At 45.1% G+C, this 22587-nt stretch overlaps 1 protein-coding gene across 1 annotated transcript in view; it reads right to left on the bottom strand.

The window, feature by feature from the left end:
* afg2a (AFG2 AAA ATPase homolog A) overlaps positions 1-22587 on the bottom strand; it is a 98580-nt gene that overhangs the window by 3137 nt on the left and 72856 nt on the right. Inside the window, exon 16 of the mRNA XM_061834746.1 lies at positions 8710-8874. Within this exon, the coding sequence (XP_061690730.1) occupies positions 8710-8874 (165 nt within the window). The remainder of the gene's footprint in view (positions 1-8709; positions 8875-22587) is intronic.

Below are 22587 nucleotides of genomic sequence, written 5' to 3'. Positions count from 1 at the left end.
GGGGGGTCCAAAAGTGTTTAGTTTGGTTCCTTCAATGCGCTGCGGCCAAGCTAGCGCAGCACATGCGGTTCGGGGGCAGGTGCCTGGCAGATGTCTGGATGTGAGGTCCGCTCAAGGCCGTCTCCAGCCGAGGCGCGACACGCTCGAAGAAGGCTAAACACGCGAGGCCCCGCGGTCATTCCCGTCATTCAAACAATTTGGGGGAGTCAGCCGGAACCGCTCCAAACAAGGAAGCCAAGCAGGGAACCTGGAATGAGGTGATCCGGTTTTTCACTGCAACCTCCCTCAACAAGAAGTTGCTCGCACTTGGCTCGCGCTTGTATCTCCGAACCCAAACCCTGTTTGGAAGCACACGCCCGTCCGTCCACTCTCCACTTTCCTACGCTAGCCAGTTCAATATTTGTATGAAAAAGATATGAAACAATCGGATGAAAACCGGGAAGTACCTACTTTGCTAATTAGCTTACCGTACGCCGTGCGTGAACCTCAAAACCTCGCGTGCGGTACCGCCGTAACCCAAATTAGCCTCAAAGTGACGTTCGCCGGTCTTTTACACGTCCGTCAGGCTGGGTTCTGCCCGGGGTGGTTGACGGCAGTCTGGTCCTGCCATAAAATCGGTCTCATATTTGTATTGTCAGCAAATAAACAAGCGTGAAGAGCAAGATCCAGTGCATACACCCGGGCCGCCGTCACAGCCGCTTAGTGTTTAAACCGGAGCCGGCACAGAGGCGCTTACTGTTCACGCCGCTCATTTTTGCTTCGTCATCGAAAAAAAAAAAAAAGATGTCGGCGCGGACTCGCTATTGAGCCAGTGTTTTTGCGTCTTGAGTCAGCAAAATCTGCGAACTGAGAGACTCCTGATGATTGGGCCTGGCCCTCATTTGCACAGCCGCAAGCCGACGGGGGCGCGGCGGCCCGCCGCAGTGCGGCAGCGCATCTGAGTGATTGAACGCGTTTCATTGCCACGGGAAATGAAAAATCAATCCCCCCAAGAAAAATGTATTTGGGCTGTCATGAGTCAATAATGTCAAGCTTGTGGATTTTGAGCTATGCGGACCTTATATCAATTTCCGTCTTTATTTATTTTTATTTGACCATAAATAGAATAGATATATATATATATATATATATATGATCTATAGATCTATTATAGTTTATTTGGTCATTTCTTTTGAATGTTGGTATTTCAAAATTAATCGAATAGGTTTTGGAAAAAATAACGGTATAATTGTAACATTTTTGTAACCAATGCAAACAACATTAGCACATATTGAAAGAACAACGCTAATCATGAAAAAAAAATAAGGGGAAGGAGGTAGGAAAGCATGATCAAATGAAGGAAGAACGTAAGGAAGGAAAAAAGAAAAAAATATTTTATATATATATAAAACATGAGAAAAATAGAAGGAAGAAAGTAAGGAATGATGCAAGGAAAAAGAAGGCCAGACAGAAAGAAAAGGAAGACTAGAACAGAAGAAAGAACAAGAAAGGATGTGGTTGAGAAGGAAAAAAAAAAAGCAGGTTTGAGGTCAAGCAAAGCAGGAAGTAAGGCGGAAAAGAAGGAAGGACGGAAGATAGGAAGGAAGTCATGGTAGCAGCGTAAGGAATGCAACTTTTTCAAAAGTTGGGCCCACCTTGTAGTACGCAGTCGAAATATTGTCAGGTGTGTTTGCGGCTCGGACGCGGTCCTTCCTCACCGTTAGCATTTGGCTCGCTTTTTAGTTCTATCTGGAGCTCATTATTACGGGAAGGTCACGGGAAACCGGCTGTGATACTGTACAGTACATCACTAATACGCACGTAGAAATGAAGCGTGCACATCGAGCGAGCGTGCGGTTGTGTCAGTGCGGGAGTGCGTGCACGGCGTCGAGCGCTCGAGCGTAAAGGCCGCCCGCCGACTGTGCACGGCGATGGCCGACTGTGCACGTGCGACCGCCCCCCGCAAGTGCCAATGTCCTTCGCTGTCACAACGCTGCAACGTCACATGAACGCTTTTGTTGTTGCTTAGCAGAGACTCGTCTGCTTTTCTTCCCATTGTTCACGTACTTGGCAAAATAAATATGATTCTGATTTGCGACGTTGAACTGAGCAGCCGCGGCGCGACTTCTCTCGTCACACTTTCCCTCATTTTAACACGCTAAAAAAAGTTTGAAATAAAACCAACGATCGATGAACGCAATGTTTATGTGCAAAGAAATTCAATTTATTATTCATCGTTTCCATTGCATTTGAAAAATCAAAAAAATAAAACCATGACGAAAAAAACGTACAAAAAAATTATCTGAAGATGTAGCTAAAGTAAATTCATTTAATATGTTACAAAAATTGCTTTTCCCTGAAGCTTCACCTCCAACATAAGATAAATAAAAAAAATTCAATTGCCAAAAAAAGGGAATGAATTGAGCCCATCTGTCACCTGAAAATGAAATACAAAACAATAATTAAATAATGCTAATAAAAAAATAAAACTCAAAAGTAAATATACAAATATTTTCCTGAAGCTGCTACACCTTCTCTAGAGTTATACAGAGCTGCAACAAAATCAAGTTAATTGCTACCGAAGAAAATAAATAAAAATCAAAAAAATATATACATTATGGCGTAATTACCGATAAAGTGCACCATTTTGCATTTAAGTTAAGAGGGGTTTTCAAGCTGCTTCAAATGAAATTGATAGGTATAAAATACATTTACATTTTTCGATTTAAAAAAATGACAAAATAATTTTAAAAAGTGCACAATGTTTTTGTAGGTAAATGTAGTTAAGTGGCTTAAATCAATCAGTTGTGCTTAAATCCTGTTAAATGAATAAATATGGATGTAATTGAACAAAATATTTTTCAATTGATTGTTCTCTACTTGCTGAAAAAATACAATGTAATGTAAATTACACAATTAAATTAAATATGAATTTTATAATAAAATAGAAAACTAATTGGCTGAAGCTGCCAGTCACTACAAAGTAATAATTGCTATCAAAAAAACTAAATAGTAATACATACAAAATAAATGACGAAATATTTTGGAAAAAAATGCACCATTTTGCTTGACCAGGTAGCTAAAAATAGTATGTTTAAAAAAAAAAAAAAAAAAAATCTTTCTTTTTATGATGTACCAGCAGACTGGCCCTGCCCTAAATGAACCCTCCCGAGGGGCTCCTGAGAGCTAAGAAAATAAAAAAAAGCGAGCTGGCTAATAGCGGCGGGCAGCGCATACCGACCATATATAACGGGTCAAATCACTCTGGTGTACTTGTCTGGCTTCCTCTGGCAACAAAGGCGCCCACTGACCGTATCAGACAGCCTTAATGAAGGGCCTGTGAGCAGCATATCCACTGTGTGCATGTGTGTGTGTGTGTGTGTTTACTATCAATCCGCCTTTGTGTCTACAGCCGGCGACGTCCAATTCCCCCCCCCCCCCCAACCGTCCCTCGCACACAATCGCTCACATTTACAGGAGAGAAGCCGGAGAAAGGTGGGAGGAAGTGGCACGTGCTCAAGTCTGAACCTTCGCGTTTCAAACAAGTCCCAAGTTAGCGTAGCAAAAAAAACCCAACAAGTCAAAAATCGGGTCAAAAGCAATTTTGCTCAGTCACGACTTGTGTCCGCGCATTAGCCACGTAGCGCTCCAAATTGGATTGTCGAGTGATTGAATAATAGCGAAAACACGAGCGGCCAAAAATACAAATGGCTGACCCTCCAGAAAAAGCCAAAGAGGAAGCATCTGCGCGGCGTCCGCTTCTCCAACACAAACACAGAGCAGCTGGGGGGGGGGGGAACCAAAAAAAAAAAAAACGCGCCAACACAGTCGTGCGTGTCTGATGATGAAAGTGTGACAGTGCAAGGCTACGCCACCCAAAAAAAGAAAAAGTCATTAAAAGTATGTAAGTAAGACATGCTGCTGTATTTATGCTACAAAACATAGATAACTTCTTCAAAGGCCAGTACGAGGACCAAAACAAATCATTACAAAATGTTTCCCCGTCATTAATGTGACCTACAACAAGTACAAGTCAATAATATAAAAAAAAAAAAAAAAAGAACTTTTAGAAAAGGGTAGGTGGGGAAAAACAAAACAAAACAAAAGGATCCCATTCGAAAGCTAAAGAACTTCATTCAAGCACTAGAAAAACGGAACTTTTGAAAACTTGAAATCACTTCTGAGCAAAGTACAGAAAGTTCGCCTTCCGGATGGAAACGTATTCATTGAAATCATTTTAAAAGGTAATCAATCAAACGTGTCGCGACTCGCAAATAACGGCATACTTCATACGGAGGTGGGCATGCCTTGTATTTCCGACAAACTCACTTCGAATTCCTTTTACTTCACTTTTTGGGGGGTTAGCTCACAGCAGTTAGCCCGACGCTAGCTTCTTCTTTGTCTCGTTTCTTCCTCGTATCCTGTCTATGCAAAATGATGTCAGTGCACTGCCCACTGTTCAGATTTCTGATGTCACAGCCACACTGCTGGAATTTTGGGCTAAAAAGTCACAGAATCGGTCCATTTTCCAGCCATTTCAAATCATATCGTTCAAAACGAGCCAACATCGTCTTTGAATGGAATCGCAAACCACAAATGGTGATACACATCAAACGCCGAGTTGATAAAACATTTTTTTCATAGCTACCAATCTATGTAACAAAGCACCAGTTAAAAATATTGAAATAATAATATACAATAACCCCCTCCTGATGCTTCCAAGCGAGACGTGCACCAACATTGACATCAAACAGAGTCTGATATTGCGTGATACTGTTTATCAATTCAACCACCAATAATGACAGACGAGCACAATATTGAGCATAAATCTTCAAGCTCCCCAAAAAAAAAAAAAAAAAAAGTGACAGCATGATTGCTTGTATGTTTTGGAAAGACCTGTATGGGGCAGCCCCTTTGTTGGGGTTACACTAAGTTAAGTGTATGTGTGTGTAAGGGGGCGGGGGTGGGGGGGGTTATATGCCGGCCTCGCCTTTCAGGGCATATTTGTCCTCGCCCCTTAATCAGAGGGATGAAAGCTCGGCATTCTCCACCGGGCTGGGAATTCGGGGATGGCATATTTACCAAACACGCCTACAACTCAGTAGACCTGTGTGTGCATGTGTGTTAACGTCAAGGTGTGTAAAAGTCCACCTGTGTGATGTGCACCCCCCCGCTTCACAACATGCAAAGTTGCACGTCGTCGACACACACTGTGAACGTTGACCGACGAGTGCACACGACATCCAGCACAAATTATACGCTTCTTACTTCTGGTTTTTTTTTCATCACGGTTGGTAAACAGGAAAAAAAAAACGACTTAACCAATTCCCACAAAAATCAAAGACGGAATTACATTTTTGGCCGGGCAACCGGTTCGGGGCGTACCCCCACGTCCTGCGCCGAGGATCGCCGGGATAAGCTAAAGCGTGTCAGCAGACCTTGTGAGGATAAGTGGCTCAGAAAAGGGAGGAATGAGTGGATGGATAAAAATGCAGCGCCTTGACTTTGGAGTTTAAATTTATGCTGTGACCAAGCTCATAAGTCAAACGACTTCGACTCTATATCAAAGCAATTTTCCCGAATGAAAAAAATCAAATGCCAATAACCCGTTTTTCCACCCAAAAACACAATTTTTTTGTTGCATGTTTTTTTTCAAGTAAGTAGCACTGTCTTTTATAATGCAAATATAAAGATGGTGAAACATAAACAATATAAAGAAAGTGCTTTTATGTATTGTAATTGAGCTGACAGTCACACAATAAATCGTACATTTGTGTGTCCTCGGGAGTGACATCAGAACCTGCAGTTATTTGGCTTTTTGTTTGAAATGAGTGTCGTCATAGGAATAATAATTAAAAAAATACGATTCTGTGTAAAAAGCAAAAAAAAAAAAAAGTAGGGCAGCAATGTTGTTGTTTGCGTTCACGACGAATCCCCAGCAAAGTGAGAACATTTGCTAACATTGGAGTCATCATGTTACATATTTCCTCATCAACTCAAAGGATCTTTTTCCACTGAAATGAATGGAAATGCCACTAATCCGTTCCAGCCGTTCAAAAAAAAACAAAAAAAAAAAAAACAACACAAGGGAAACTTTGGAACATATTTTAGAGCTAATGTATGCACATGTAGCTGTTGTTTGTCAATGACCAGTGGGTTTTTTTTTGGGGTGGGGAGGAGGAGTGGGTAACAATCTTTGCAGTGACAAATACAAGGTTGTAAATCACAAGAGGGGGAGTAACCGGATAACAGGTGTGAAGAGGAAACTGGTTTGTCTCCCCTTGTGGGTGGTTGCGCTGCATTTTTTTGCTGTTGCAGAATTTATAATTGATTATTTGTTCTTCGCCGGGAAACTGAATTGCCGGCCTGACGTACAATTAGCGTTTCACACCACACACGGAGCCGGATCACCCGCATGCAGGCATGCGGCATGAACGACGCACCGACGGAGCTACGCTGGTGAGGACCTCGACAGGCAAGCGGATGAGCATCTCGCCAGCGGAAATGAACCCATTGATGACTGTAGAAGGGATGGAAAAAAAAAATCCCTCCCAAAAAAGCAAATAGGATGGTCTTTCTTCTTTAGTATGTTAGCATCCATGGATCTTTACTCATTCGCCTCTGTTGACTTTGATCGGATCTGACGGTGTGAAATGAATCCTGGAGGTGTTTTCCCCAACCACAAAGACAAAACAACTGGAGCGAAGCAGCATCACACCTTCCCTTTCCGGGGGCAAAGCGAGCTGCCGTTGTTACCGACAATGCAGCGATGACATCCTATCAAATATCACACCTCTCTCACCAGGAACAGGACCTTGTGGCCATTTTTGGAGGTGTTGAGAGCGGAGGTTGCACTGGGGAAACAAATGTCCTAGCAAGACAGGTAACAGAAAAAGGTTTGCCCAACAGCAGTTTTCACGATTAACGTAAAATACGGTCGACATGTCCATCATAAGAAGACCGATGGAAAAAGTCTCAAGAACTCGCGGCCAAAATACCACAGGAAGTTGGTCAATTTTGTTGGGAGCGATTAGTTGTCATGCAGATGGATCCCCTTGGGAGTGACAGAAAAAACAAAAAATCTGTCCCTGACACAAGTTTCACCGAGCAACACGGAATTGGGTGGACCTGTCGAGCACGACCAGACCAAGTCTCAATCTCCATTTTGGTTTGAAGCAGCCATTTTGCACTGAGTTAGGTACCCTGGGAAATGAGACCGAAATCAGCCAGTAGGCCCAGGACAACAAAAACGGAGTGGACGTCTATCGTAACCCGACCCATAGAAAAGTCTCAAGCACCTACTGTATGTCCAAAACTCGGCACAAATGTGATAGTTTTGATTTCGATCAGGGATTTTTCACTCAGTGCCCCCTGGAAAGTTACACAAAAAGTTAGAAGATATTAGGTGCAGACAGCAGTTTCACCAATCGACAAGATATTAGGTGGACGCGTCTAAAATCAAAACCAGACAGAAAAGTCTCAAGGACCCAGTACTGTAACGGAACAGGAAGTTGACCATTTTGGTTTGAATCAGCCGTTCTTGAGCCCCCGTAAAACTTCCCCTCCAGAGATCCAAAATATCAGGATCTGTGGCAGCTGCTACGTCAAATATCATGCGCATAAAGTTGAGAGGCTTGTGTTTGAACATCCGTGCCCGTTCCACAGATGAGCTACCAGGCCAGACACCGCCATGTCAAAAGAAACATACGCTAGAAGGCGGGCCTGGAGCGGGCAGGAATTGGTTTCTCTATGCATACCTCCTTCCAGGTGCACGGCCGCTTGGGCTTTTTCATGCAGGATGTGACGAAGACTCTACTGATAACCTCTGGTAAGCTTAACTTACTTACACCTGACTCACGTCCACGGAAGCAGGCTGCGTCCTGGAAAAGCTTTTTCAAAACGAATCCATGCGAACGGAGGCTCGGGGAAGCTGTGCCGGCCGTCCTCGTAGTGAGTGGACTTGAGTCCCTCAAAAATCAACAAGAGGCTCAAGTAAACCTGGATAAACACAGCCTCTATTCAGCCCGCGACGGAGTCATTTGAATTCTTCAAAAATCAACAGGCTCACTTAAGGCCTCAAAAACAGATCCACCATTTGCTTGCTCCAAGGTAAGCAATCTACTTGGATTTTCGGTAAAATCATTTTATGGCACTTTGAGCTATTCAACTAAAGAGCCAATAGTCGCCTGCTGCCACTGGCTACAACCCGAGTAACTTGGGGTGCCTTGACTTTTTGTAGGAACACGGGGAGCACAGAAAGCAGTAAAGCATTACATCGGAAGTCACTCGGATGTGGCATAGTTGAAGTTGTGTGAAGGGAAACCAATCTGTCGCACAACGACGTGATTGGCGTGACGATCAGACATCGCGGAAACGCATATTAAATTCGCATTTGAATTCACACCAAAGAAGACGATTTGGAAACTTAGAAGAATATACATAGACATGAAACATCCCCGTATTGGATGTGGCAAGTCTGACCCATAAACGAATACAACTGAAGGGACTGAATCTCAGAAGTTGCGACTCGTCCCAAATGAAGATTTTAAACGCAGAGAGAAGGTTCTATGCCCAAGAGGAGTTTCCAGTGCCGAAAGAAGTTACTCACCCTGAGAGAGCGTTCTCGTCCCAAGAGAACTGCTCAGGTACCGAAAAAAGGCGCTAGTCCCGAGTTCCGAAGTTCTCTCATATTTTTCTACTGTTACCGCAAATTCCGAAATGGAGACTCACCTCAGCTCCGGAGTATTTTTCGGTGCGTGTCACAAGGTCATCCAGACACACGTTTGGAGCCACGGGCATGTTGACAAACTGGAGTCGAAATATTTCCCGTCTGGTCGGAGCATCCGGGAGAGGAACGTAGACGATTCGGTCGAGGCGACCTGGACGCATCAGGGCCTGCCGGATGGAACCAGGACATTAGGTATAAATCTTTATTTTCAAGGCTGACTCAAAAAACAGTAAGTCATGGAATTCTTTGAAAATTCAGCCCGCAAGAACGGTTTTACTTCGCAACATGAAATTTGGTAGGCGTGTCTGTCATGGGGAGACTCACAAAAAGTCTGAAGATGCCATGCCGGGAAACACTCAGGAAGTCTGCCAAGTTTGGTTTCATGTGAGCATTTAAAGCCGATACAGCGCGTAGACATTTGCAGGGTTCCTTCAAAGATGGTTTTGTCCGATTGCTACCAAACTTGAATCTTGTATCACGGACAGATGGGGGGTGTTAAACGTCAGCAAAAAATTGGATGATTCACCATAAAAGATAAAACTAATAACGCCACAGTTTGGAATATTCAGGCCTGACGGCAGCTTTGCTGGGGAACATGAAATCTAGTCAGCATGTTTATTATGCGTAGATGCACACAAAGAGGAAATTTGCGATTTTCCATTTCCAGCAGACATTTCGGGGTCATTTTGCCCATTTTCAGCAGAGGGAGACGTTTATTTTCCAGAGACAGCTTCCAATAAATTGGAATGCGTATATGAAGAAGTGTCGTCGTATATTCTGCGTCAGACTGAAAAATGAACTACGCGCTCCAGCTAAAGTGAATTCGGTTGTTCACTTGAGCGGTCACCGCATTGGGGGTCACCCGACCGACGCGCCACTTCCTATAGCTCAGGCCCGCGTGACCCCAAAACAGTTGGTAAGTAGCGAAAGCCGCGGCTGTCTCCCCTGTCAGACTTGGTTAAGTGGCAGGCGCCGCTCCATCGCAGACGAGCAGACGGACAGACGAGTCCGCCGGTCGTCTACCGGGGCTGCACTCAGCCGTGCGGTGCAAGAGCTGAAAAAATACGATGAAATGAGGACCATAATAAATTCTCAAGCGCAATTAAGATTGTGAGGGAAACAAATGCTGAAAGCAAGCGGAACGCTTTGACACAATAGTAAGAAAAAATATCTGGACAAAACGTGCGGACGGTGTAACAAGCACGTCGCACCCTGAGCTGTAAACTGGCCAGACGGCGAAAAGGAAATGCTGAATTGGTTTTCATCAAACATCTTGAACTCAACGCGGGACCCGCAGGAAAATAGCCATCAATTGGCGCTGACAGATTCATTGTTGTCCTTGTTGGAGCGGAGCCCCTGATGGAGGCCCAGACGGGCCGGCCCGCCGCGGCGCTCCGCTCCGCGAGACGGGAGACGCGAGCCGTGCGGGAGGTCACGTCAGGAGTGATCAGCCAGGCCGCAACAGGAATTTTTTTTTTTGTCCTCTCTCTGACACGCTTCGTAGTCACACACGCAGTGTTTGGACCGTAACAACTCGAGCTCATCCTCGAGTCAGCAAGAAATCAGGAAAGTAAGCAAGAAAGAAAGAAAAAGAAAGAAAGCTCAGTGAGAAACCAAACTTGGAAGCAAGTCAGTAACTAACTTCGACAGTACCTGCGTTCTTAAGTAAGTCTGCAAGGTAGTTTCGTGGTATGTTTGGAAGTAGAGTGTAGGTTTGGAAGCAAGCAAGTAAGCTAGTAAGAAAGCAAGCAAGCAAGAAACATCCAAAGTCTCAAAGTGAATAAAGAAGGAAGGAAGTAAGTAAAGAAAGACACGAAGAAGAAGGAAAGACACAAGGAAACTAGGATTGCTAACTAGCGAGCTATCGATAGCTGGTGATCAAGTCACAGGGGGAGAAACTTGGTGGGGGTGTCGGTGAAGTTATTATGCAAATTCGCCCCGCTGTTGTATCACAACTGGGAGGAAGTCGTTTAATTAGGCACCCCAAAGACTATTTGAATCCAAACAATTTTCCATAATTTCCCCTTTCAAGTTTGACCCGGCCTGCAAAAGTGATATGGATTTGCATGAAAGCTCGGTCGTGCTCCTTTAAATTCCCCCCGCGTGCAAAGCGTCCGGGACGCCTTTTGTCTAGTGTTCTCTGATTCGTCCTCTGGATAAGCAATTTCCATTTCACAGGGCGTGATGGACACTTTTTCAGCCTTTCATCTGCTGTTTTTCCCGTGTTTGGACGCGGAACACGAGCGTTTAGCCTCAGGGAACCACAGCGTGGCCCCGGCGCTGACAAAGGGAGCAGCCCATCACCGGAGGAAATCTTGTTTTTCAGGTCTTGGCATTCTTCCACCGCTGGCTGCGGTAGTCGGAGACGAGCCGCAGGAGTTCAAGCGAGCGGAATCTACAGTATCAATGTGGATAAAATGTTGTGGTTGCTCAAAAGCTGGAGTGGGAGAACCTGAATGACATTTCTAAAACACGAGCAAAAACCCACAACTCTGCCAAGACTGAAAAGTTATACATCATATTGGTCTATTCCCCCCTTCTCGCTTTAAGGCTACAATTGTGACATCACACTTAACCAAATGAACAAAATACTGAACCCTCAATGACTTTATTCAAATAATCGGTAGTTGCAGTCATAGAATTTTATCGTGTTTTTTCTACATACCTAATAACATCATGCACACACAATTTGCTTGCCAGGCGAGGTAAAGATCCACCATTTTAAATCGATCCAAACGCCCGCCATGATGTCGGAGTCAAAACAAACTCACGTCCAGGTTTGTCAGACAGAAGAACATTACAGGCACATACTCAACAGTTCCGAACCGGATTCAAATCCAGAAACTCCCGTCAGCCAAGATGCGCTAACCTCAAAATGTCACACCATAACTCTTTGTCACGTTTGAACAATTAGCGCATTTGCAAATATCGCCTTTGCCTTTTGTGCGGGAGGTTGAAGTTGGGGCCAATTTCAATTAAATTCAATGATTTGCTCTACGAGTAAACTGGTCGTGCGGTTTGTATTATTAACTTGTTCAAGTGGTACTCCAGCATTGAACAATGTACTCAAATCAGTGGATTAAGCAAGACCCAACAGCAAAACATCCCAGAAGACCGCTAGAAACTTCCAGACGGGGTTCCGTGGTTCAGACCCTCAGCTTCCAGACTGCTAAACACATCTGACTGCTCTGGAGGGAGGCCTTTCCAACCTTGCCCCCACAATCCATCCAACACTTCCTGTTCTCAAGGACTCAGAAGGGGAGGCAGCAGGGGGGTTACCTTAAAAGACAAATACTTGGGGAGAAGGTTCGCTTCATAACCCGAAGTCTCGGACCCCCGGACAGACGACTTGACAACCTGGCCAAGTAGCGTGGGAGAGACTTTGGACAAATGAGGGATTCTCTGTTGTTCTGACACAAGTCTGCACAAAGGAGTCCGTCCACCTTGTTGCACATCTGACACGAATGGCGTCATCGCATACATGCCAGGCTAGCGTAATTACGAACGCCTCAAGCTCGGAAATGTGCTTCAAGATGACAGGGGAAGGAAGGAGATGCCGGCAGAGGAAGTCCAAACCTGACTGAAATGGCGCACCTGGAACTGGAGAGCCAAAACCCCTTTCACGCAGCCTGTAAAAGCATTTTTGACGGCCCCAAGAGGGGAAAAACCTGGCGAGGATCCGAGCAGGAACTCAGGCGGGACACCAACTTTGTGCAAGGGCATTCAACAATGACGGCAACCGATTTTGTGAAAAACAACAACAACACTCGCGGCAATACGGCCATTAAAAAAAGGGGTTGAACCCCTTTGTTAACGCAGCACATTGATGATTTAAGCTCGAGGACGACTCATTGCTATTCAGGTTGTTGGAATTGTGCCTTCCAATTGCCCAATTAATAAAAGACTTCACTGGCGAATAATAATGCACCAGACTCTAATCCTTCACGTCCTTCATCCTTCAAAATTTGTTTTCATTCCCTATCGTACTTCTTGAATATTACAAGTCCAGACGTCAGATTTATGTGATGATACAATACAAAGACGTTCAATCTTTTGGTAGGCCCAGAACTAAGGTCGAGGGCTCCTTTTTGTCCTATAGGTGCCAGGTCGTACAGTTTGTACAAACTATCGTAAATGGTACATTATGATTTCGAGGGAATCCCGGTTCGAGAGGCGCCGCTTTCGGAAATACTTCACGTTTACGGCTGCCGGCTTGCCCGCGGAGACACAAGTGGACTTCCACGCCTGAAGGCATACGCCGTGTGCGGTTTCCTAACCTGTCAGTCTGCAATCCTCGGAGGCCTCGGTGAGTCACGGCAGCGGAGAGAAGGGCCGCCCCACATTCTCTCAGCGGGAAGCAACCAAGTACTGTGCGGTCTACAACAACTTGAACCCTTGAAGTACCGTATCTTCTCGAGGCGGGTCTCGTTTCCAATGGCGACCTGGTTGCAAAAATAATCCAAGGCGAGGACGCAGTGCTGCTGTGTCCAGCTAGCAACAAAACTAACCCTCTGTCCCCAAATAGCACAACAATGGTCAAGAAATGAAGTTTGAATTGAAATGACTGTCAGTACGTCCAAGCTAATGATGCGTGTGTTGAACACTCCTTAAGGCGCATCACCTTTTGATCACAAACATTCCACAAAAACAGAAAACTTGTACGGACACGCTAGGATGTTCCGTTCATTAACTTTTTTTTTTTTTGTGGTCTTTCAAGAGCACATCGTAACTTTAGCAAAAAAACTAAATTCCTTCCGGATCGCCCCTACTAGTTTCATGCTAATGTAATGGTGTGATGTTGTGCGCTATAATAGGAACAGGGCGAGGAAATGCACTCTTATTTTTTAAAATTCAGCACGTGCCCTGGCATTTATTCTTTTTTTTCCGTTCTTTTCAACGCTATTACTGATATAAGGAATTTAAAAATGTTCATGGTAAGGGGGAAAATGTAGAAACACAGGCAGTAGCCTGCGTGTTTTATTTTGAAGCCACGCTTATTGGGTGGCTAGACGAGATCACTTCCTCTTGTATTTCTGACTTCTAAGTGTAAGAGCTTTGAGGGTCTTTGTGAAGAGAGCTCTGCCAACATTTATAAATAATAATAATAATAATAATATAATACAGCGAGAGGACTAAACCAGGTTGAGACCAGCCAACGTGTGCATCTTGTCATTCATCATACAACAAAATACACAACGCAGAATTAGACCCACGACACTAACACAGAGAAAAATGCCATGGATGGGCAAGAAATTAGCAGCGATGGTCGCAATAATGCTTTAATGGATGGATATTTAAACACAAATAGTGGCGCAACACATGTAGACAAACAAGATAGTACTCAAGGGCAGCTGCGAAAGACACCCAAAATTACGGCACTTTACTTAGTCACTAATGATAACGGAGATTCTTCTTTCCTCGCGCGTGTTTGGCTACATTATAGTCCGCCGGTGGTCAAAGTGGGGCAGCAGAATTAACCACATATACAGTAACATTTTTATCTTTATTTTTCACCTTTCACGGTGAGGGTCCCGATCACGTGGGCACGGGTGTGGAAAGGGGTCGAGACAACGGGTTAAGTGGAAGCTAAGACGACACCGGGGACCGCCACCCTCCGCTTATTTCCCCGCAATAAAGTCACCAGATGGGTCAAATCAACTACAGCAATAAAAAAACGGCTGGAAAAAAAAGCCAAGATTATTATTACAGGAGGGTGAAGAAAAGCAAAGGAAATGAGATGGAGGCCATGCTGAAAAGTGGCCTCATTGGAGGCCATCATCATTTCAAAAAAGCGTCTGCCATAAAACACATGTATGTTTGCTTTACAAAGAGCTGTTTCCTGAGAGCTGTCCGCAGTTCTCGGCTTGCTTTTAAAGGGAACTGGCCTTCGGTGTCAAGCTCTCCCGGTTCTTGTGGGCGCACTGCACATTCCTGACCGGACTGGCGCGGAATCAACGCAGCGCCGCACAAAACGCGCATTCTTCATTAATTGCGCTCCAGCTCGGCGGCCGCTCCCGCCCTCGCCGCGGGCAGGCGCACCTTGGCCAGCTCCGAGGTTAGCAAATGGACCCGGATGATGTCAGACGACGCGAGGATGTCGGGCCGAGCAGATTCAATTGTTCACAAATGCAAACGTTAACCCAAACTAAAACAGCAACCTTGGGCTAAGCGGAAAAAAAAAAAAAAAAAAATACTACTAATTTTTTTTAAAAGAACAGCCATAGGCATGCATCTGCGACAAAAGCTACGTTCTCTAGTCGAGTTGGCTCTGCCCAGTATTCACATTACCGAGCTGTTCTTTCTAAAATTGGTCACTGGTTGCTTCATTATTTCATTGGAATTGATCAAATAAAATATTTGGAAAATTACTTTAACTGTAAATGACATGTCATTACATTTGCTAAAATTTAATGACATACACCGTACATGTAATTTAAAACATATATTTTCAGAAATAGTTGGTCTATTATGATGAATCAAATGATTTGTAAAATAAACGTCTTTTTATTCAACATGATTTCAATTTTTTAACAAAATAAATGTATTGTCTAAAAATAAAACATTTGTAAAATAAACTTTTTACATATACATTTAAATGTATTATTTTTATTAAACCAGATCAAATACAAATTTGAGCTCACATACTTTTAACATTTTTAAATAGACATTTATGAACCAAAGTGTTTAATTTACCTTAAAGAATAATCTATGAACAAAAACATTTGTAAAATAACATTTACCAATGCACTCAACATTTATTGTAAATAAAACAAATAAATGTAGCATCTTTTACTGTATCTTATTAAAGAATGAGTTAAGAATTTAAGTGTAAAATAACATGAAATATAACTTAGCCAATTAATATGATTCTGGCTTGGCTATGTCACATCAATTAATTGTAAATATTAAAATAAAAAATACAATAAATTGAAAAAACATTGCATTAGCTTGAGCCTAAATCAAATTTAAATGTTTTTATAAAACAAGAAAAAAAATGTTTGAAGGAAGCACATTGTTAAATAATTAATTAATAATTTCTTCATTAATTTACAAATGGGAATTTAACATTGACTTCAACAATGCTATTAGGCTAACAATTAGACATAAAAAAGATGAACTCATTGGTGAGTTCATTATAATGCAATAATCCAAGTAAAAGTGATCAAGAATCATTTCATAATTTGTGAGTTATGATTTTTCTACCCCACATTACAGATGGTAACCAGCATTAGTCTATAGTGTATATTAGGTTTAGGTGCAACAGAAAAAGTCTAAAATAAATATCGTAAAAAAATAAAGTATTCTTGCACATAGACCAGACACAAGCACGCGCACACACACACACACACACACACACAAACAGCAGTTCTGCTGAGTGACAGAGAGCCGACTTGGCCGGATCCGTTTCCACTTCCGTGAAATCTAAACATTGGTTTTTGTTTACCCTCATCCTGAGCTGGGACCGGAGCCCGGCAAGGCGGGTGTAGGGGTGTGGGGGGGGTGGGGGGGAACCCGGCATTGTGTTCCCGCACGTGTGTGTCGGCGTCAAGAGAGAGGAAGCCACAAGATAAAAGACAAATTGCCATTTCTGAACATCTTACAATCACGTGGCGCATAACGAGAGCTCTGCGATGGATGTGCCGCATTTTAATCTCCGACGGCACCGCAAAAAAAAAGGCGGAGATACACGAGTTGGGGCTTTCGGGTCGGAGGAGGGACACGCACACACACGTACGAAAAAAAGAAAAATTCCCCACCCAGCATGTGAAAAACCTGTGTCAGATTTCCTCAGAGACAAGGTCACCCTCTCTCCGTGTCGCCTCAGTGCTTCGACTTCAGTAACACAATCTGCTGTCCCAGGAAGGGGAAAGGGAAAAAAAAAAACATTTTTTTTTGTAGTACCAGAAGATTTCAAGCATTTCCCCTTAGTGGGCGTGCATTATTCCGCTTTAGATTTACACACGTTTGCCTCAAAACGACCTCGATCGGAGATGTTTGTGCACGCTAATCCCATCCAGCTGCCTCCTTTACGGAGCCTCTCCAGTCACGTCCACACACAAAGGCAACTCCAACTTTCATAGTGGATCCAAATTAGCAGCCTGTCATGCACCGTTGTGACAATTCCAGCATCACAAACAATGTAAAAACACAAAACAAAACAAAACCAAAAAAAAAAACTGTACACCCATTTCCCAAGAAATTTTCAGAGCAAATCAATCCTTAGTGGCCTGTCGCGAACCGTCACGATAATTCCTTTTCAAGTCTCACTCAAAGCCAATAGAATTCCCAAGAAGGTCAATTGAAAATTTTGCTCAAGAGCACTCCGGGGCAGCCGACCATGCACTGTTGTGACGAGCAAGCCCTGCTCCATTTCCAAAGCAGATTTTTGAACATTTAAAGTCCAAATGAATTTGATGTCTGCAGCCCATCACGCACTGGAACTGGAACTGAGGGAGGTGAACCCCGAGAAAGACAGACCGTGAGGAGGGAAGGGGCGAGGGGGTCAAGGGATGACACGGAAGAAGAAGAAAAAAAAAAAAAAACACGGCACAAAGGAGCGCGTAATTAAGACGGGAAACCGGAGAAGTCAGGAGGACTCGGGAGGCTTTGAGACAAGAGGTCGCTTTTCCGCAGCGCCGAGGAGCGAGGCCGACACCCGAGCCGTCTGAAAAGGGATCGGATCATCTGTTGACACGAGGCATGGCCCGGATCCTGCCTGCGGACTGGCACGGACGGACGGACGGACGGACGGGACACTTCCTCTTGCAGTCCGCTGCAATGCTGCCGTAAAAGTGTTGCCACGGCAACCAGCTGTTCCATCCGAGGGCGACAGGTGGGGGGAGCGAAGGGGGGTGAGCTAAAAGCCATTTCAGACCCTACCTTGTTCAAAAATGTCTACAAAGTATGTCAAAAGATTATCAATATTTATCTGAAAAAATTCCCATGAAAAGTTCAAAATTGACGGGAAACATTTTAACACTTTCCAGCCCGAGTAGAACACACACAAAAAAATGGATGCTTTCTAAAACTTTGTGCACTGACGAGAAGTGTTGGAATAATCAATTTTTTAGTTCATCAAGCAACCACGATAGAAATAGTTTATGGTGCACATTCACAATGATTCCAGCATCACAAACAACTTGAATGTCCAAGCAAGACCCCGTCCAGTACCCAAGCAGATTTGAGTTAGCCAATCCCAAGTAGCCTTTGACGGACCGCTGTTGTTGCACCTCCAGCATTCCGGACATCATCACCTGGAATAGCCATTCGTGTTTCAAGAAAAAGCCCATCCTGAGGAAAAGTGGAGGAGCCATGGATAAAGGGCAAAAATATCACATTTAATAGATACGGTACAGAAAAGAAGGTGTGAAGAGTGAAGCGATAGCGAGGGTGGGTGGACCACTTCAAATACTTGGGGTCAACAATCCAGAGCAATGGCGAGTGAGTGAGGGAAGGAAGTGAAGAAACGGGTCCAAGCGGGCTGGAACAGTTGGCGGAAGGTGTCTGGTGTTCTACGTGACGCAAGAGTCTCCGCTAGGATGAAGGGCAAAGTTTCTAAAATAGCGGTGAGGCCGGCCATGATGGACGGATTAGAGACGGCGGCGCTGGAGAAACAACAGGAAGCAGAACTGGAGGTGGCAGAAATGAAGATGTTGAGGTTCTCGCTCGGATAGGATTAGAAATGAGCTCATTTAGAGGGAGGGACGGCCAAAGTTGGATGCTTTGGAGACAAGGTCCGAGAGAGCAGACTTTGATGCTTTGGACATGTCCAGAGAGAGCGACTACTTTGGGAGAAGGGGTCTGAGGATTGGAGCTGCCAGGCAAAAGAACCAGAGAGTGGAAGACCAAAGAAAACGTTGATGGATGGATGTCATGAGGACAGTTGGGTGTTCGAGAGGAAGATGCACGAGATAGGCTCAGATGGAAAAAGATGCACGCAGTGGCGACCCCGTACGGGACAAGCCGAAAGGAAAAGGTGTTTGCATCCCAGGGAGACCACTTGTTCTCACGACTGAATTAAGCGTTTGAAAAAAAAAAAAAAAAAAACAACCCAAAACCTTTGACTCCCAGCCGCGTTTTAGCTAAGGCCCAAATCGATCCGTACGATGGACGCCATTGTTCCACACTGGATCGAGGAACAAAGAGCCTTCAAAGTTTGGCACGTCCGCATGCTAAAATCTCAACAAGTTTGCAGCCTGAAACACAAAACCATCAGTCAAACCCAACAGTCTACCGTTCCTGCGCATCCAGAACCGGACGACTTTCACAACCGTTTGCAGGTTTTCCGGTGAAATAGACGCGACAGTTGCAGAACTTGTTGGATTCCCATCAAGGTGAACAAAAGGTTGCGGCTCTAAATCAAAAGCTGTTTGCCATTTCCACTCACTCCGGGCTCTTCTTGTATTATTCAGTATCTGACCGGGGGGTTTGAATGCACCACAACCCCAAAACTTCCCCTTTCCTGTCAAGGGGAAGCCATTTTATTGTGTTCCGCAGGGATAATTACTCGAATGAAAGGCTTTTTCTCAAAAGCTGCGGTAATTACTAGATGCACGGCAAGAGGCTGCTGGAGAAGAAGAAGAGAAAGAAGGAGAAGGCGGTGGAAGGTGGGCGGTCCCCCAAAGAAAACATGACAGGCAGGTATTAAAAGTCGACGGGTGAGGCAGGAAGGAAGCGGTGAGCGGGATGTGTTGGGACACAGAAAATGTTCAGTTGGAGTTTTGGGCTTGAAGGCGTGGTCCCGCGCCAACCAATCACACGCCTGCTCCTGGGCTAGCCTTGTCGAGATTTATGTGCAAACCATTTTTTCCCCCAATTTATTTGTATTTTTTTTGTATCCACCACGGGAACGTCCCCCGCCGTATGCGCCGAGCTCAATAATCTTTCAGACAGTGCAAATTACACAGCGCACTTCACGGCCGACGGCTTGAGGAATGTCTCACGGCGATGATGGAGGGACTGGGGTGAGGGGTGGGGAGGTCGGGGAGAGGGGGGGGGGGTCCCCCAGTTTTTAAATAACACGGGCAGCCTCAGGTAAACTCACAAAGAAGAGCGTTAGCGTACTGTAAAATGAGACTTCCAATCAGATGCCATTCGTCCCCTACAAGCAGTTTTGTAAAACCATAATCAAATATATGTACAGCAATAAACGGGTTTTTATAAAAGGTGATTACTGTATGTACTGGAGTATTCACGTGTTGAATGTGTACCTTTCAGGGGTGTGGCCTATTCATCGATGGCAGAAGTTGTGAAGGCATTAACGTAGCAGCAGGACAGGAACTGCAAATTTTGAAAATCAGATGACGGGTTGTGGAGAAATTGAGGTTTCTTTTGAAATGCATTCCACATGTTTGAAGCTCACGACTGAAAACATGGAAAAATACGATTTTTGGAGTCCTGAATTGTGCCTACACTGCGAAAAATTCATCTTCCCTGGATGTCAATTTATTTTTCGAGTGACGATGATGCCTGTCCATCGGCCAGTGAGCTCGCAAGCTATCTAGAGGCTTTCAGCTCATATATTTTTGCGTCATAAAGAATTTGCGATATGAAATCGCATCCATTTTTCAGGTTGCGAGAGCGGTGTTTGATTGACAGCTAAGCGGCGGCTTCCTTTGGGAGTGCCCGAATGACACGCAGACGGCATTCAAAGCGGCGATTCGAAACCCGAACCTCAGAAGCGTGAAGCAGACGATCGCGCCGAGCTGCTCAGTCAGCGTTTAAGGGGCCAAAGTGAGATGTCAAAATGCCAGCGAGTGTCGGCGGACTCTCGGTTTCAAGGAACGGCTTGTCAGTCGTGGCGTTAACGAGCATGTCCGTCTATCAAATGATCTTTTTACAGGCCATCAGGTATCATTTATACACTTTCCCCGACTCGTAGATCCTGACTTTGAAGAATGGCCCCTTCATATGCCCAAAGAGCCCCCCCCAGTCCCCACCGTTACCCGGGCAGGCTTGTCAAAGGATCGCCTGTTGAAGGCCCGCATGGAAAAAAAAAAAGTGTGCTCTTAGCTTGTTATGCGACACGGCGGGGAGATGGGCTACAGGAGGGTGGGGGGAGGAGGGAAGCATACGGGGGCAACAATGGCCCCTCTCATGTCGGGACGACCCATCGGTTAAGTGTGTTTTCCTGCAATTTGAGAAAGTGGAATCTGGTCAAATGGGTGTCCTCTCGAGTTCCGAATGCCTCAAGTCATGTCACCGAAGGGCGGCGGAGGGGCTTGGGAGGGCGGCGGTGCTGTCGAATTGAAGCGCTGGGCCGCAGGACCGCGGGTTCCCAACCAGATTCGCGTGCCGTCAGAGATCACCAACGTATGACGACGTTTCGGGAGTTGAGGAGTTTGGACAGCGCGCATTCTCACAAAGTGACAGGTCGTCCCATAACTTACATAACAGGCTGTAGCAACTCGTCGCACTTTAGGGAGCTCAGGTAAAAGAAAAGTGGAACCTAAATTTAAGGTTTCTCTGCTCGCTGAAATCCAAAGAGTCTTGATGAAAGCAGCTCCCAGTGCCCGATGGGTGGTACGGCGACCACTTCATGCAGTTCTTCCTAGGCGATCCCAAGGTCTTCCCAAGTGAGTCAGGAGACATAATTTCTCCGGCGTGCCCAGGGCTGTTCCCGGGGTCTCCTCCGGTGGCAAATGTCCAGGACACCTCACTAGGGAGGCATCTTAACAGATGCCCGAGCCACCTCATCTCGCTCCTCTCAATGGGGAGGTGCAGAGTCTCGACTGAGCCCCTCCCAGAAGACAGAGCTTCTCGCCCTAACTCTGAGAGAGAGAGAGAGAGAGAGCCCAGACACCCAATGGAAGAAACTCAACCCAGGGGCTTGTATCCAGGACCTTAAAGTCCACATTAGTCCAGACATTGCAGCGATCCGCCCGTCGATCTCCGGTTCCATTCTTGCCTCACTCGTGAACGAGACCCCAAGGCACTTGATCTCCTCCACTTGGGGCAGGAGCTCATCCCCGACCTGGAGAGGGCACGCCACCCTTTTCCGACTGAGGACCACGGTGACAGATTTGGAGGTGCCGATTCTCATCCCAGCCGCTTCACACTTGGCCGTGAACCGCTCCAGCGAGGGTCTGAAATGACGACTTGATGAAAGCAGACCGCCCCGATGCGTCGGCTGCACCTAGAAATTGTACAAGTGCACCTTGCTGTCATAAATGTCATAAAGACATGATGTAACATAATGATGCCATTGAATAATAAGGAGAGAAAGTAATCAACTTAATACTGGCACAAGGTGCGGTCCTATCTATCTTCGGGGATCATCGAGTATTCCCCCCCCCCAGCCAGTCTCTTGACCTTGGCTTTAGCGCAGTGAAACCCAACACTGCCCACCAAGCAGGAGCAACAGTCTATTTCTGTATTTGTCTTACAGTAAAAACGCCGGCCCCCGTAATTGAATCGCCCCCGGACGGAGACTGCCAGACGTGACCGCCTGCACGCTCCCGTCATGGCCCTTGAAGAACAAGCTGCTTAATAAGAATCATCGTCTTGCGGCTAGCGCGCTTAGCACAATGTTTTTACAGGACTTTGCACTGCCAGGCTTTCAACGCCAAGTCCACTTTGGTGTTCGGACTCTCTCACTGCAAATTGCAGGCCTAAAAGAGATGAGATCTACGCATATATTAACTGAAGAAATGAAATGTAAAATTCACCTAGTTCAAAATTGCTAAAGGCTTGCCTTTGATGACATTTAAGACAATTTCACAGCCATCAATTTCCCACATTTACCCCTTTAAATCGCTGTTTTTTTTCGTAGCTGTAAGGGGAAACAACGGATTGGATAGGAAGAAGTTGAATAATACGTCGCGAATCTACGTCAGGACTCTGTGCTGCACTTTGTGTCTTCGAGATGGTGCAGAATTAAG

Source organism: Syngnathoides biaculeatus, chromosome 11 (assembly GCF_019802595.1).
Source record: "Syngnathoides biaculeatus isolate LvHL_M chromosome 11, ASM1980259v1, whole genome shotgun sequence".
Classification (NCBI taxonomy): Eukaryota; Metazoa; Chordata; class Actinopteri; order Syngnathiformes; family Syngnathidae; genus Syngnathoides; species Syngnathoides biaculeatus.
The sequence above is the reverse complement of the archived record's forward strand: the minus strand, read 5'-3'. Positions and strand labels throughout refer to the sequence as shown.